We start from the raw sequence: 15,203 nt of genomic DNA on the forward strand, positions 1-15,203 counted from the left end.
GAAGCAAAAACTAGAGAAATAAAAGAAAATTAGAAAAATAATAATAAATCGGAGAAAAGAAAAAAAATTAAAAATCGGAGAAAGAAAAAAAATTAAAATAAAAAAAAGGAAAGAAAATTAAAATAATAAAAGACTGGAGAAGGAAAAAAAGAGAGAGAGAAAAATGGAAAGAAAATAAAATAAATAAATAAATAAATAAGAAAAAAAAAAGAAAGGGAAGAAAGGATTGAAAAAAATGGGAGAGAAAGAAAGAAAATTTAAAATAAAAAGACATGCAACAAAATAAAACAAGGATGGATAAAATTGAAAATTAGAAAAAATTTAAAAAATTGACTAATCTAACACATTTATATTTACAAATATTTTAAAAGAGTACTATAGTTTTAGATTTTTTTTCCCTCATTGTTCAATCATATCCCAAGGACTATATGTCTTGGGCCAAGGAGGTGATATGGGCGAACTTAACGGCCCAGAGTTATGCTTTGTAAAGGGCCCATATTGCGTTGTCACAACATGTCGCTCACTATCTAGCAGCGCGAATTCTTGTAAACCGAAAGAATGGCGGCAACGAAGGGGAAGCTACTTTACAAAGTATACAGAGCGCTGAGCTACGGGCTCTCGCCATTGCTCTACCTTCATCTCCGATGGCGGGTGCTTCGTGGCCTCGAGCACCCTTTCCGATGGCCGGAGCGTCTTGGTCGTCCTTCCCATGCTCGTCCTCCTGGTCCACTTCTCTGGTTCCATGCCGTATCTTTAGGTTCATTCCACTTCCTTCTTCTTACAGAGAAATTCGGATATAAACCATAATGTATTATCGAAATCGAAGAAGTTTTTAGTCGAACAGAGTGTCGATTGCAGTAGTATGTGTTTAGAATGTAACGTGCTTTCTTGTTCTTATGCAGGAGAAGGTTTGGCTACTATTCCTATAATCAAGCAATGTATTCAGAGGAGGCCTGATTTGACCATTTTGATGACAACAACCACTTATTCTGCCTTGTAAGAATCGGTATTAGTCGTTTTTCTCTTTAAGTTTTAACATTATTAATTCATCTAGTTGCTCTTGGAGTTCTTTCTAGACATTTCTAACGGATAAATCCTACCTGATTTTTGTCGTGGAAGTATAAGCTTAGCTGAAAATAGAAGCACAAGTATTGTTTATGGACATAATTATATAGCTAATACATAAAAGGGAACGTGAAAGTCCGTCCGTGTACTTAATTATATTTTCTTCTTGTGCAGTCAGGTAGTGAAGAATTGTCTTCCTACCGGTGTCATATATCAGGTAATTTCACATTCCTCTCTTAACCAAAAGTGTTGTTGTAGGATCAAATTTGCATCCATGATCTGGAACTATGTATGTAATGCTGGTTCCTTTATGTTATTGAAGTATTCCTCTGCCTTTTTGTAAAACATTTCTTACAATTGTGTGATGCTACATGTTTTCGGTAAATGTTTAATGTTTCAGTTTGTCTGTTTTCTTTCCATAAAGAATTATGGGATGTTGGACCAGGAGGACTGTAGTGAAATTGCAGCACAGAACCTGTAAAACCTCAACTTCAATGTTTACTTATTGACTGTTTTTGAGAAGTTCGATTTATCAGAACAGGATTAAGTTTACAATTAAAATATTTGTAATATCTAAATGTGATCCAGATGGGTGAGCATATTTCTTGCCAATATCAAAACTTCTTGTTTTCAATTGACTTCCTACTTGTTTAAAGTTAAGTATTTAAATAACTCGAAAGTATAATCGATCAAAATATTGAATTCTTCTCTCTCACTCGTCTCTATGTCTCGCTTTCTTCTAGGTTATAGATGTATCCTTTCTTAAGACTTAAATCGTTTTTGTATTTTGTGGTTTTGGCATGTCTTAGGCTATCTATATTTACTTTGTATGGTATTCACATTCTTTTGTACAAATCAGTTTGCCCCACTTGATACAGCTGCTGCCGTAGACACTTTCATTGAACATTGGAAGCCTAAAGTTATTATTTTAATGGAGAGTGAACTTTGGCCTAATCTTATCTTGGGTGCTTCAAAGCGTGGTGTAAGTTGTGTCTTCTCATTGACACGATTGTCTTGATAATTGCATCTTGCTATTTTAATAATATGATTTGACTGCAAGAAGACAAATTATGATATGGATGATTAACCTTAGGTTCGCCCTTACTCTCTTCAGATTGCTATGGCATTGTTGAATGCTCGGATGTCAGCTATGTCTTTTAAGCGTTGGTCAACTCCAGTTTTTCTTCCACTGGTTTCCTTTATGCTGTCAAAGTTCTCATTGATTCTCCCCTTGGTATGAACCGTCTAACTTTCCATATTATAACTGTTTTTTTTCCTGTGTCATTGATCTTGTTGTGTTTTACTTTCAGAGCAACCTACAGGCCATCCGGTTCCAGCTTCTTCAGGCTTCGCCACCAACCATCAGTTTTGCTGGTGATCTGAAATTTGGTATGCACGATCAGCCTTTTCTTCTGATATGGTGAAACAAAAATTATGTTACATGAAATTGAAATCAATGCACAGTTGGTTTGACAACTGTTATTTGACAAGAATGGGATTGGTGTAATCACATTTATAATAAAAACATCGAACCACATAGTTTTCACCAACTTTCACTGAATTTGATCAGTGTGCTTTGCTAACACTAAGGTTGGATTTTGAAGTTTTGCTTTCCATTCAGCCGTTGAAGATGTTGGTATGTCAGAGGAAGAGATCAAAAAGGTTGAAGATCTAAGAGCACAATTGGCCCAAAGACAAGTTTGGATGGCTTCGTCCATACATAGAGGCGAAGAAGAAGGTTATTTTTCTATGACATTGTATTTTATTTTTCTATGACATTGTATTTTCTCCTAGAAATCTAATGCATAAACATTTCCAATGTCAGTTTTGATGTTCTGTTATTTCTATGATTTTTTTGTTCGAATTTGCTAAACGATGCAGTTATGATTTATTTCCCCAAAGCTTTTGCATTATTGATAGGAATGTGGCAAATGCCTCCACAATTACTCTTTGAAGGTTAAGGCTCTTTAATGAAATTAATATTCGCTAAGTTTCTCATTCTGCAGTTATACTTGAAGTTCACAAAATGCTCTTAGAAGCACACCCAAATCTAGTCACTGTGATTGTACCTCGATATCCACAGCATGGAAAAGAGATCGCTCTAGTAGGTTTCTTGTACTTCATTTTTGTGCTTTGTAGTTTGTAAACAGTATTTATAGTGATAATTAGTCTAGACAACTTTTATTATGGAAGATACGTTTATGTCTTGATAGCTCACGTTGTTAGGTCTTTTTATTCAGATTCTTCTAGATGGTTATCCCCTTGAACGATTTTTTTCCCTTTTTGAAATAAACCTCGACCAGTTCTTTATAATTAACTATCATGCGTCAAACTGAGCATAGCTCAATGGGTATTCAAGTGTGCTAGTAACTACGAGATCTATGGTTCAAATCCTCCTATCCCCAATTGTACTCAATAGTTAACTATCATGCATGAGTCATGTGAAATATGCTTGATGTGGGACAAAAACCAAAAAAGAAAATAATAATAACAATAACTCTTTGTTCGACATATGTATTTCAAGTGAAACGTTTAGTTTTAGGAATATCTATAAATAACCGTTCTATGTCAACCCACTCTACAGGACTGGAAATGAACTTGTTAATTTTCTTGGTTAGTATGATATTTGACATATGCGGGGCTCTATTATAACGATTAGCTCCATGTTCGATTTATGTATTGCCATTTTAATTAGCACAGGAAATGAAGAAAGAAGGGCAGAATGTAGCTTTGAGATCTCAGGGTGAAAACATTACATCAGGAACGAATGTATATGTTGTAGACACATTAGGTATGCAATACCTATATCATATGGTGTTTCATTCAAATTTCTACATGAATTCATTCTCTCTCTCTGTCTTTCTCTTTGGAAGCGAGCTTCTAAGATACAAGATATACAAAGGTATAGTCTATAGTTATTTTTAATTGGTGTGCTCCTTAGAGGGCTATGTCCATAGCTGAGGGAAAGCCTCTGGTCAAGTCTTTGAGATAAAATATTGATTCATAATAAATGAGGCACGTAATATTTTATCACAATATTTTTCTTTTCTTTTTTTTCTTTTTTTTTTTTTTTTTTTTGGTAAGAAAGGTATTTTCAATCAAAAGTAGAAATGTAAAAAAGGTATTTGAGGAAATTAAATGCTCGAATGATAAAGTCTACCATTTCTTTGTCACCACATATACCAAAGTAAGATTTTTGAAAAACACCATTCTCAAATCCAGAGAACATTTTTATAGGAACTTGGCAACATCCTTTTAAGAGGCACCAATTGAAACTGAAAATTCTTAAAATGTGCATTTAACAAATTCTTAAAAGGTGCATTTCAAAGTAACTTTGATATAAATGACATGCCACAGTCAAATCTTATTATCTTAATTTATGGGCACAAGGAATAGATATTTTTTTTGGATCTTATACTGTTAATTTGAAAGCTTGGGCGGGATGTTTTGGTTACTTTTGGATAAATCTTCTAATGTGGTTTCCACGTGCAACTTAGGTGAATTAAGATATTTGTATGGGATAACCTCCATTGCTGTGGTTGGAGGATCCTTCTTGCCTGGTTTTGCTGGTCACAACATATCAGAAGCTGCTGCAGCTGGTTGTGCTGTTTTGACTGGTGTGTATTTGCTGCCGTACTCTTTATGATATGTTGTCATCCTTAAATGTACTGATCTCAGGGTTTCTCCCCCCCCCCCCCCCCCCCCCTCTGCCAGGTCCGTATATTGGCCATTTCTCAAGCATGGTGGTCAAAATGCAGCAGTTTAATCCAATGTCAGTTTTGCAGGTGAACATAAAATCTTTGCCCACTTTACATTTCCCTTTTATTTCTCTGGAAGGAATGCTCTGGTTTGGATTTAGATATTCGACATTTTCTTTGAGTCATGGGAATATTTCGAGTTTGGTTCTCTGGCCCTGAGTACATCTCATATTAGTCCAATAATAAACTGTCGGGATTTTAACTCTAAGATCTCGATACTGCTTTCATATCTTGCATTGGTCAAATCATGCCGGCTAATTGATTTTAGATGATAGTTCTTCTGGTTTGATGATGGGTTCACAGGATACCTGATGTGAAATTTTCCAGTCTCTATTAGGGCAACCATGTGGATGCTTGCTCATACAAGATTAGGCGATATCCTATAAAGAAAAATAAAGGTGATAGTTTTCACTTGGTAGAGTTTTAGCTCTGGGATATTGTTGGATAGGCCAAATTCTTTCTCCAACCGCTTTCCTTTTATTTATGCTTGGACCATTGGCCGGATTTGGACTCTTTTGTCTGTGTCGAGATGATGAGTTTCAATAGTGTTGTTATCTTAGGGAAGAATGGATGGAATAATTTTTATTGAACCTCGTGATTATTGAAAATGGAATTGTGTTCCCTCGAATTTTTAAGCTGTAATTCCAGCTCCAGTAATTAAACTTCAACAATACCCTTGGTCATGACGTGGGCAAAGCTGTGTGGAAAGTTAAATATCTGAACCAAAGAAAGAAAGTTTTTATTTGGAAAGCATCAACGATGAAGATTAACTTTGTACGGTTTTCTTGAGTAGTGAGAATACGAGATATTTTGGAATAAGCACTCAGCCAAAAGCTGCTGTGGCTAAAACAATACATTAAATACATAGGGTTTGACACGTGTCAAGCACATGAGGATACACAAAAAACTGTAAAAAGAGCATAAAAAGAGTAACGGTGAGGTAAAAACAAAGGATAGCAAGGGATGCATAGTACAAATACAAGTATGTCTAACAAACTTTAATAAAGAATTCTTGGCATTGTTCTATTCCGAAGCCATGGCACCTTTTGAGTTGCTGTGGTGACTCAAGATCACATTTTTCATGTGCTGTCACCTCGCCACTTCTTTCTGAATCTTCCTCTTCTCTCTCTTCGGATGGACCAACTCCTCAAGCTTATTTAGTCAACTCTTCTTTATCTCGTGACTAACCACTCTTTCGAGAAAGAAGGCTAAAGAAGTATTTGAATTTAGCAAGAACCTTCTTTGGATCACTATAAAGAAGAATTGCAAGGACAACTAACCCTCAATGTCAAAGGCATAAACTTCTATGCCTTTGCTTTTGATTTCATTTTGAAGATCTCAATGGAGGGGTTGCCCTTCACTTTTTTTTTTTTTTTTTTTTTAAGATCTTTTATTATAAAAAATGAAAAAATACACGAGCATACAAAAACCAAACCCACAAAAAAGGGGATTCCCTCGACAATAAGGAACTCCAACTATACAAAATCAAGTCTATAGAATAATTACAAAAAACCTTTGAAATCGAAGTCGAATGAGAAACATGAAAACAAACCAGAGACTAGTTTTCTCTAGCATCCCTCTCAACTCTCCTAAACAACCTGCTATTTCTCTCACCCACAATACCCAAATAATAGCACAAACATTAGCGAGTCAAAGAAAACGGCTTGTCTCCCCAAACGACAGATTGAGGAAGCACTCCTCGATCATATCTCTAATATCTTTGGGAACCTAATAATAGCACAAATATTAGCGAGCCAAAGAAAACGGCCTGTCTCCCCAAATGGCAGATTGAGGAAGAACTCCTCGATCATATCTCTAACATCTCTAGGACGAGTGAGGTTGCCCTTCACTCATATCCATGATCTTCCTCTTATTTAGTCAATGTTAGACTTTAGGTTACATCCTAAGTAAAAAGGAACTATGTATTCTAGATAGTACTTTTTATTTGCCTCTACACGCAAGATGAGCAATTCTTTAATTAATTATACTTTATGATTTTGAGATAATTGGAAAGGTATATGCTAATAAGAAGTATAGACAAAGACATGACACGACACGACACGGACACGGCGACATGCCATATTTTAAAAATATATGACACGACATGGCAGGGACACGTTTATTAAAATATACATTTTTTAAAAATATATTTCATTTTTATACCAAAAGAAAATTCAAAGTTAAACCTTGAAAAACTTAACTTGATGTATTCCACACTTAAAAGTTATTATTATTATCATATATGTGTCTTTTTAGTCTACTCAACAAGTATTCTACGCATGTCTAACACAATTGTTGTACTAACAAGTGTTGGAGTGTCCAAGTTTCTGACACGTGTCAAACACGAACACGCTAACCAAACTATAGCATTCGTGTTTCTTAGGGTCTATGTAACTGCCTGGACCTTCTTTTGTATATTTGATTGGTTCAATGAAAATGTTTTTATTTTTCTAAAAATAAAAATAAAAACTACCAATGATGCTCCGGCCATAATCCGTTTCAAATCTCATAATCAAACATATGCCAAAAACGAACATAGCTCAATACCTCAACTAGTATATAGTATGTATCAATGACCAATAGTTTGTGGTTCGAATTCTTTTATCCCTATTATACAAAAAAAAAAATTCATAATCAAACATATGGCCAAGTTATTTTAATATTGAACTTGCCTCATCTTTGACATCTCGTAGAAAGTAGTAATACAAATGATTCTTAAAAAACCTGAACTTTCGTCCTTGACCATTTCTGAAATTTCACTTTGTATCCAACTAATTCAGGTTCATGGAAAACTGGAACTTGAAGAGGCTCTCAGAAATCTCCTTAAAGATGACAGACTTTTGGAAGCGCATCGAATGGCCGCAAAACATGCGCAGCAAGCTTTGGCGAGTGGCATTATTGTGGGTACTTGGAACTCACTAAATTCCATTGTTCTGAGAAGTGCGTTTGGGTAGATGACATGCACAATGACAAATGCAGGTGAAAATTCTTTGAACATTCGTGGATTTAAATGTTTTAGATATTACTTTTTTGTAGGAATCATTTTTTGCTTTAGGGGGAAATAGATTGCTATATGCAAATAGTTTCATTTTTTTTTTTAATAATCCAAATTTCCCTTTCTTTATAATGATCTTTGTCCTCGCATGAAAATTTCTGACCTTATCATCTTTGCACATGGATGGATCATGGATGCCATGCCCCATAACTCAATAGAGCAAGTGCGCTAAAGACAAATTTTTTACAAAAACTTTTCTTTTTTAATAATCATAATTTTTGCTTTTTGCTTTTAATATTTTAATGATATTACCGTAAGATTATAATTATTCTTTCGGAAAAAAAATATCATAAAACAAAAATCATTATTTTTATTTAAGATAAAAACTGAAGCAAAATTTCCAATTAAAGATAGCAATTGTAAAATTTATCTAAGTTTATGGTGAATTCTCTAAAATTGAAAATTTAAAGTAAAAAGTGTATTGTCAAGTTTAGAGGAGGTAAGCTTTATTTATTTATTTATTTATTTTGAAGAATAATTTTAGAGGAGATAAGAACGATTATCTTATGTTAATATGAATTTGAAGAATTATTTCAAACAAATATTTTCAAATGCATTCAGAATATTATAAAATGTCATAAACATTTTTTCTTTGTACATGTACAGAATTCATAGCTGATTTGTGTAAAAAAGAATTGTGCGGTCTAATGGATATAAAGTGTGTACATTTGACCGTGAGTTTGAATCATCTTATTTCATGTTGAACTCAACAAAAATGGGTGGTTTTAAAAAGTAGTCTTTAAATGGTTGCTTATATTCAAATTTTGAATATATATATATTGAGATCTTTACTGCATTGTGTTGGTATTGGGGAATATATTGCATGAGGTAGGGGAAGCAATAAAGTTGTAAGGTCTAATTGGATGAAATTTGAGAGATTATGGTCAAGATTGATACATTTTTCTATATTTAGGGGAAAATATACTGATTTTCCTATTTTAATTAACTTCATAAAAAGTATTGTTTTTTTTTTTTCCCATAAATTTGGATTTGATAAAATTAATCTTTGGTTTGTGTGGCATTTTGAATGTCATAACTACTTCAATGCTTCTGTGTCGCATGGGTATTTCTCCTCATTGTATCTCTTGATCATTCTTATGACACCTCAATTTCTCGTCGGCAACTTGCCTAATTAATCTCCATCTTTTTGCGATAATTTGAGATAATTTGTTCATTTTATTTTATTTTATTTTATTTTATTTTTGAGACGAACAATCACACAATTTGAAAGATGCAAGTATTTTAACATTGCAATTTAGTAACAGTGTCACTAGTTTAGATTAAAACACTCTTGATCTTTGAATTCTATGGTTTGTTAATTTATTTTAATTTGTATGTTTCTATAAATCCATGTCTATTCTCTAAACAAAAACTATATTTCTTGTGTTAAAAACATTAAAACAATGTTAGATTTAATTCATATAAGGACCAATTTGTAATTTGTAGAGATTAAACTTTGGGTGTTTGAATTCATTACCATAAACAAAGTATGCATAAACAAACAGTGACACGATATAAACAAGTAGTACCAACACTGTTTTTTTCTTTTAATTTGAAAGAAAAAAAGTACCGCAATACAGTTATAAAAAAATGATAGAAGAATTATGACAAAAATAGTTTTTCGGTCTCTAGGTTTTAGATCTAGTTTTTATTTAATCTTTAAATTTCAAAATGTTACATGGTTGGTTCTTAAGTTTTGAGTTTTGTTTTAATTTAGAAAATGCTTTGACATTTGAATTTTGCTTCAACTTGGTCCCTATATCTTGAGATTTATACTTTTAACCTTAATTTTTTACTAAATACTTACTTTCCATCTTTTGGAGTTAATTTGTGTTAATAAATTAAAAATTGTTAAAATAATTATAATTAATTAAGTTTTACTGTTTTGATCGTTTTTAAAATTAAATTTAAAATTTTACTTCCATTTATTTTTTAATCAATCAATAAAAATTGATGCCAATGATTGAAATTAAATATTTAATGAAAAATTAAGATTAAAATGTAAAATCTTGAAATCCATGGACAATTAAAATAAAATTCAAATCTCAAAGGTAAAATGTAACCTTTTAAAATTTATGGAATAAATTGAAATAAAATTTAAAATTTAATAATTAAATATATAACATTTTAAAATTTATCGATCTAAAGTCAAAATCTAATGAGTTATATCATTCGCTATAATTATTTTAAGTTTGAGAAAGAGAAAAAGAATAAAATAGCGTGGATGTGACATAAAAAGATATAGAAAATGATAGACCTGTTGACTAATGACAACCCACGCGGTTGTTTTAAAAGGACAAAGAGAAAAAATAAAATAAAAAACCAACCCCATGTAGAAACGTGTTTGCCTTTTGTGTGTTCCTCATTTAACATTAAATTGAGAAAAAAAAAAAATCAAATTTCACGTCATGTTTCATTTTTATCAAATTACACCTTAAATTTTGGAAGTATCATAATTTTTTAAAACCTTATAATAACAAGACAAGACCCTAAGTTCATAAAGAACTGAGAGGAGGCATAAGAAAAAAAAAAAAAAAAAAAGAAAGAAAAGAAAAATTAGAGCCTCGAGTTTTTTGTCAATTAGTCGAGTCGGTAGATATATACCAATTGGAAGTTACATATGACCATAAGTGATTATCGAATGTATGACAGCATAAATAGTCTCATTCGATGACTCCAAAGAGAAGAGTAGGTAATCTCTAGATGAGACCTGGTCTTACTTTTTATATGATTAATTAAACTATACACTACATGTACTAATTTGGGCATCGAAATGTGTAGGTTTGATACTACACGGTGCAAAGATTTATTATGCAAATTAGTTCATAAAGAGACTTCATACCAAAAGAAATGGACCAAAGATCAAACCGGCCTGCAACAACGACAAACGCGTGTGAGATCCAACATCATTAAGTATATGTATGTATGTATGTATGTATGTGTATATAAATATGTGTGTGACGTGGCCTTACTTCTTATGTGATTAACTAAACTATACACTACATGTACTAATTTGGGCATCGAAATGTGGTAGGTTTGCTACCATACGGTGCAAAGATTTATTATGCAAATTAGTTTAGAAAGAGACTTCATACCAAAAGAAATGGAGCAAAGATCAAACCGGCATGCAATGACAACAAATGCGTGTGAGATCCAACAACGTTAAGTATATGTATGTATGTATGTCTATATATGTGTGTGTAGGCGTGTTTGTAAAGGCGGATTTAGTATGGGTGCAAGTTCCCCTTATGCTCTTTATATAATATATATAAGATATTAGCATAGTTTCAAAATCACTAGTTAGCTTAATAGTGAACATACTTTCTAATTCTTTTTAGACCCAAGTTCAAGCCTCATTCATTATATTTTTACTAAATTATATAAAACCTCTCGACAACAAAATTTCAACTTCAAAAATTTCCATTTAATTTCAACTTACAATTGTTAATATATATAAATATCAAAAGAAAAAAAGTATAGATATGAATGTTACATTTTTAAGTACGATGGAAATGACATCTACGACAATGTTTCGTTCAAAGATGTAGCAAAAGTATTATCTCAATGATATATTAAAAAGAATTGAACATCTAATATCAAAGTTAATGGAGTGAATCAACATCGTCATAACTTGAAGGATAAAGAAAATAAATAACAATAATAATAAAAGTGAAAGAAGAGGAAAAAATCTGTGGGCCTCTGTCTTCATATATACCGTGGGCAATGTTTGAAAATTTTGAAATGGCATTGGAATTTGTGAAATAGTGAGAGGTTCCCTTTACCATGGGCTCAATGAGTTAATTGGAATAGAATGGAAGAGCCTTAAACTCATAAGTCAGCACACCATCTTTTCTCAAACTCTTCCCCCAACAAAGGTTCGTGTTTGTATTTAATAGTAAGAGATTCCATCTTAAAATAATTGATAATAAAAAAAAATAATTCATTTATCTGGTGAAGTTCCTCGATTTTTTTAACATGAGATTCTCGACAGTTTACTCTCGAATATTTTAACAGATTTAGATTCATTCATTATTCTGGTTTTTATATTATTTCATTCAACATAAATTTCATGACATGTTTATTAATAGAGAATGAAAATCAAGGAATGAGAATAAAAATTGTGAGACCCACTTTATTCTTATTATTAGTGTTTACTAAAACCCGAATAAAAATAAAATGTAGGGCTCACTTCAAATTTAAGAATCTTATTCTGATTTATGGCTATGCGCGAAATAGTAATCAATCACATTCTTATTCTTTATTCTGGGTCACAGTATGACTTACACCTTTTTTTTTTATCCGCTTTACAATATTTGATATTTGTCTCATGTTTAACATTCTTAAAAAATATATATTATTTTATTATTCATATATTTCTCTTGTTTTTCCATACTTTCTCCATCATTTCAAACCTAAAAACTTCCCTCTCGATTTTGTTCGTTTTTTATCTATAGCAACTATTTAATTTTTATTGAAGATTTTGTCCAAATTCAAATGATAAAACAACATTTTCCTTGGGTATATGCCCCTAAAATGTAGGGGATGTTATGAAAAGAACCCTATTTTTAATTGATTGACACAAAATCGGTTTCGATTCATCGTAATTAAAAAAAATGTAATACAAATATTCATTTCGATAGATAGATGAACTGAACCCTAATCAACTAAGCTATGAAAATTCAAACACATAATCCATTTACTTGATCTATAAAAATCTTAACTGCTCAAACCAATATAGAAGATAAACACTCCACACGATGATCCATATTTGATATATAACTCAATTAGTGATCATCATGCTCTTTGGAATGTTGTTGATGTACAATATGACATCTTTCCTCGAAATTTGAAGGAGTGAACATGGTTTTGGCTCTCATACGATATTTTGATTTTTTTCCCTACTTTTGAATTTCGTGCATAAGTTATTTCGATCAGAATCATTATGATTCTTGCTCTCGTTCTACTAGTTTTGAATTTTTATGTCTCATTCGATATTTCATAGAAATATATAGGTTTAAAATAAATTAAATAATTGTGTCTTGTTAAATTAGTCTATAACGGTATATATTGGTTTTCAACCATAACATTATCTCAATGGAAAAATTCAGCTATGTTTTTCTTTCAAATGGTACTTATACCAATATTGAAATTTGAAATGTGAATATTGAAATTAATGAACGAAATTAAAAATAATAGTTATTCTATTTTTATTTCTTAAAAGCCCATGTATTTCTTTCATTTATTTATTTTATTTTGAGTTATATATTAGACTGTTTTCAAGTATAAAATTTGAGTAAGTAAATAACATTTTTACTTTCTGTTCAAAAAATCTGACAATTTAAAAAAAAATAGATCAATGCAATCTAATTTGTACGGTCTTGGTTAAATTATCAACTCATTTGAGTTAGATTGAGTTCAAAATTTTATATGTTGGGTTAGTTGAGTTTATCTAAAATAATCTAAACCAACCTGAACTTATTATTAACTTTAGTTTGAGTTCATCTAAAATAATCTAAACTAACCTGAACTTATTATTAACTTTAAAATGTACTATGAAATAATTATATATACATATTTTTATTTTATTTCATTATTTTTTATAAAATTTATTATCCAACAACTTCTAAAAATAGTTTTTTTTAACGCTCTGAATATAAAAATTTTTATTATATAAATTGAAATTGAGTTTTATTATTAATTCTATATATAAAAATAATTAAATCAATTTTTTTTTTACGTATTAATATATTATTCTTTTTAGAATAAAAATTTAAATAAATAATCCGAACCAACCCAATTTGGGTTGGGTTCTTTTTAATAAATATTATTTGGGTTGAATAAATTTATAACCCGGACAATTGAATTGGGTCATTAAAATGTTTCGACCTAACCCAACCCACAAACACCTCTAATTTATGTAATCTATTATATAGTTAATTGATTATAAATTTAAAAAATTACATTTTTAGGCCTGTTCGATAACCATCTTGTATTTAGCTTTTAGTTTTTGTAAACGCCTGTAAACAATTTCTGCCTCTAAATTTCACGCTTAATCTACTTTCTAACTATGTTTTAAGCTTAATCTACTTTCTAACTATGTTTTAAAAAACTAAGCCAAATCTCTAAGGGGCCGTTTGGTTGGAGGGGAAAAGAGGGTGGGAATGGGAATGGGCTTACAAAACCCATGTTTGGTTGGTGGGCTTTGTTTATTTATCTTGAAAAATACAATTCCTAGGTATATTTTACCCACACAAAAATGAAGGAATTATTTACTCATTGAGAAGTGTGGGTTTTCATTTATTCTTCCTCTTCCTACCACGATATTCCTTCCTTCCGGCCGTGAAAACCCATCTCTCTACTTTAAGTGCCGCCCATCTCTCTGCTTCGGTGCTGCTGTCTCTCTTCGTTTTGAATGAATGTTGCACTATACTCTTGTTTGTAACTACGAATATCGACATAATATAAATGCTTATTTTATCTACATTTAGTATTTGTACTTTGATATTTGTTACAAGCGATCGCGGGGTCTTCGTGGGTGATCGTCTAGTATTACTTAGTGATCATGTAGCATTTGGTAGGTAATCGTATAGTATTCGGTAGACGATCGTATAGCATTGTTTTCTCATGCACAACCAAACATATTTATTCACAGATATATAATTCTCAGGCATCCTTAATTCGTAAATATATAATTCTCATGCACAACCAGCTGGGTTGGTTAGTTTATTTATTTTTGTTAATCACCATGCCACATAAAAAATGAAATTTAACTTAAACTATGGGCCATTACAATTTTATAAAATGTCCATGAATTTGGGGTGAATAATACGAGTTTTATATTAGTGGAACTATATTCATTTTTTCATTAATTATTTAATTTTTATTTTCATACCATATACACCCTTGTTCCATCCAACAACTCTCTTAAAACCAGATTTGTAAACTAATGATTCAAACTACTGACTTGATTATCCAATACTAAAGTCCTTTAACATTTTTCTCTATAAAGACGTGATTTTACATTTTTACCCTTTTAACCCTAAGCAATGATCAATATCCACCCCATATCTTAATTCCAACCACAAGTCAGGTAAAAGAGTAAGTGTTATAGAGAGAGTGAACGGTTTAAACACTACTCTAGTCCTATAATAACAACTTTAGTTTGTTTTAGTTATTGACTTTAAAAACAAAAGGTAAAGATCAAAATGATTATTTTAAAAAATTAAAGAGACCAAAATGAATAGAAGTTAAAAAGAAAAATATATTTGGTCACTAAGTTTTGAGTTTAGTTTGTATTTGATCCCATGTTTCGAAATGTTACACAT

At 31.3% G+C, this 15,203-nt stretch overlaps 1 protein-coding gene across 4 annotated transcripts; it reads left to right on the forward strand.

The window, feature by feature from the left end:
• Nucleotides 1-524: 524 nt before the first annotated feature.
• Nucleotides 525-11,101, forward strand: LOC120072612 (probable 3-deoxy-D-manno-octulosonic acid transferase, mitochondrial). 4 transcript variants are annotated; one of them, XR_005480551.1, is made up of 13 exons: nt 525-757; nt 903-996; nt 1,240-1,282; nt 1,925-2,047; nt 2,180-2,299; nt 2,376-2,454; nt 2,687-2,803; nt 3,072-3,169; nt 3,766-3,856; nt 4,563-4,682; nt 4,780-4,850; nt 5,127-5,221; nt 7,604-7,734. XR_005480551.1 is itself a non-coding variant. In XM_039025009.1 (13 exons), exons 1-12 carry the CDS (start codon nt 559-561, stop codon nt 7,775-7,777), a joined length of 1,329 nt encoding a protein of 442 aa, XP_038880937.1. In that variant the 5' UTR covers nt 525-558; the 3' UTR covers nt 7,778-7,802; nt 10,660-11,101. The 4 variants fall into 4 exon arrangements, 3 of the variants coding, with proteins under 3 accessions (XP_038880937.1, XP_038880936.1, XP_038880938.1); XM_039025009.1 differs by lacking the exon at nt 5,127-5,221 and adding an exon at nt 10,660-11,101 and having other exon boundaries at nt 7,604-7,802; XM_039025008.1 differs by lacking the exon at nt 5,127-5,221 and having other exon boundaries at nt 7,604-7,950.
• The last annotated feature ends 4,102 nt before the right edge of the window (nt 11,102-15,203 follow it).

The sequence above is a fragment of the Benincasa hispida genome, chromosome 3 (genome assembly GCF_009727055.1).
Source record: "Benincasa hispida cultivar B227 chromosome 3, ASM972705v1, whole genome shotgun sequence".
Lineage (NCBI taxonomy): Eukaryota > Viridiplantae > Streptophyta > Magnoliopsida > Cucurbitales > Cucurbitaceae > Benincasa > Benincasa hispida.

Excerpts from the sequence above, each read along its gene's own strand:
- LOC120072612 (XM_039025009.1), top strand. The coding sequence starts at position 559 with ATGGCGGCAACGAAGGGGAAGCTACTTTACAAAGTATACAGAGCGCTG. Across the intron at positions 2,300-2,375 it reads TCTCATTGATTCTCCCCTTG|AGCAACCTACAGGCCATCCG; the intron begins GTATGAACCGTC and ends TTTTACTTTCAG. Across the intron at positions 4,851-7,603 it reads ATCCAATGTCAGTTTTGCAG|GTTCATGGAAAACTGGAACT; the intron begins GTGAACATAAAA and ends CAACTAATTCAG.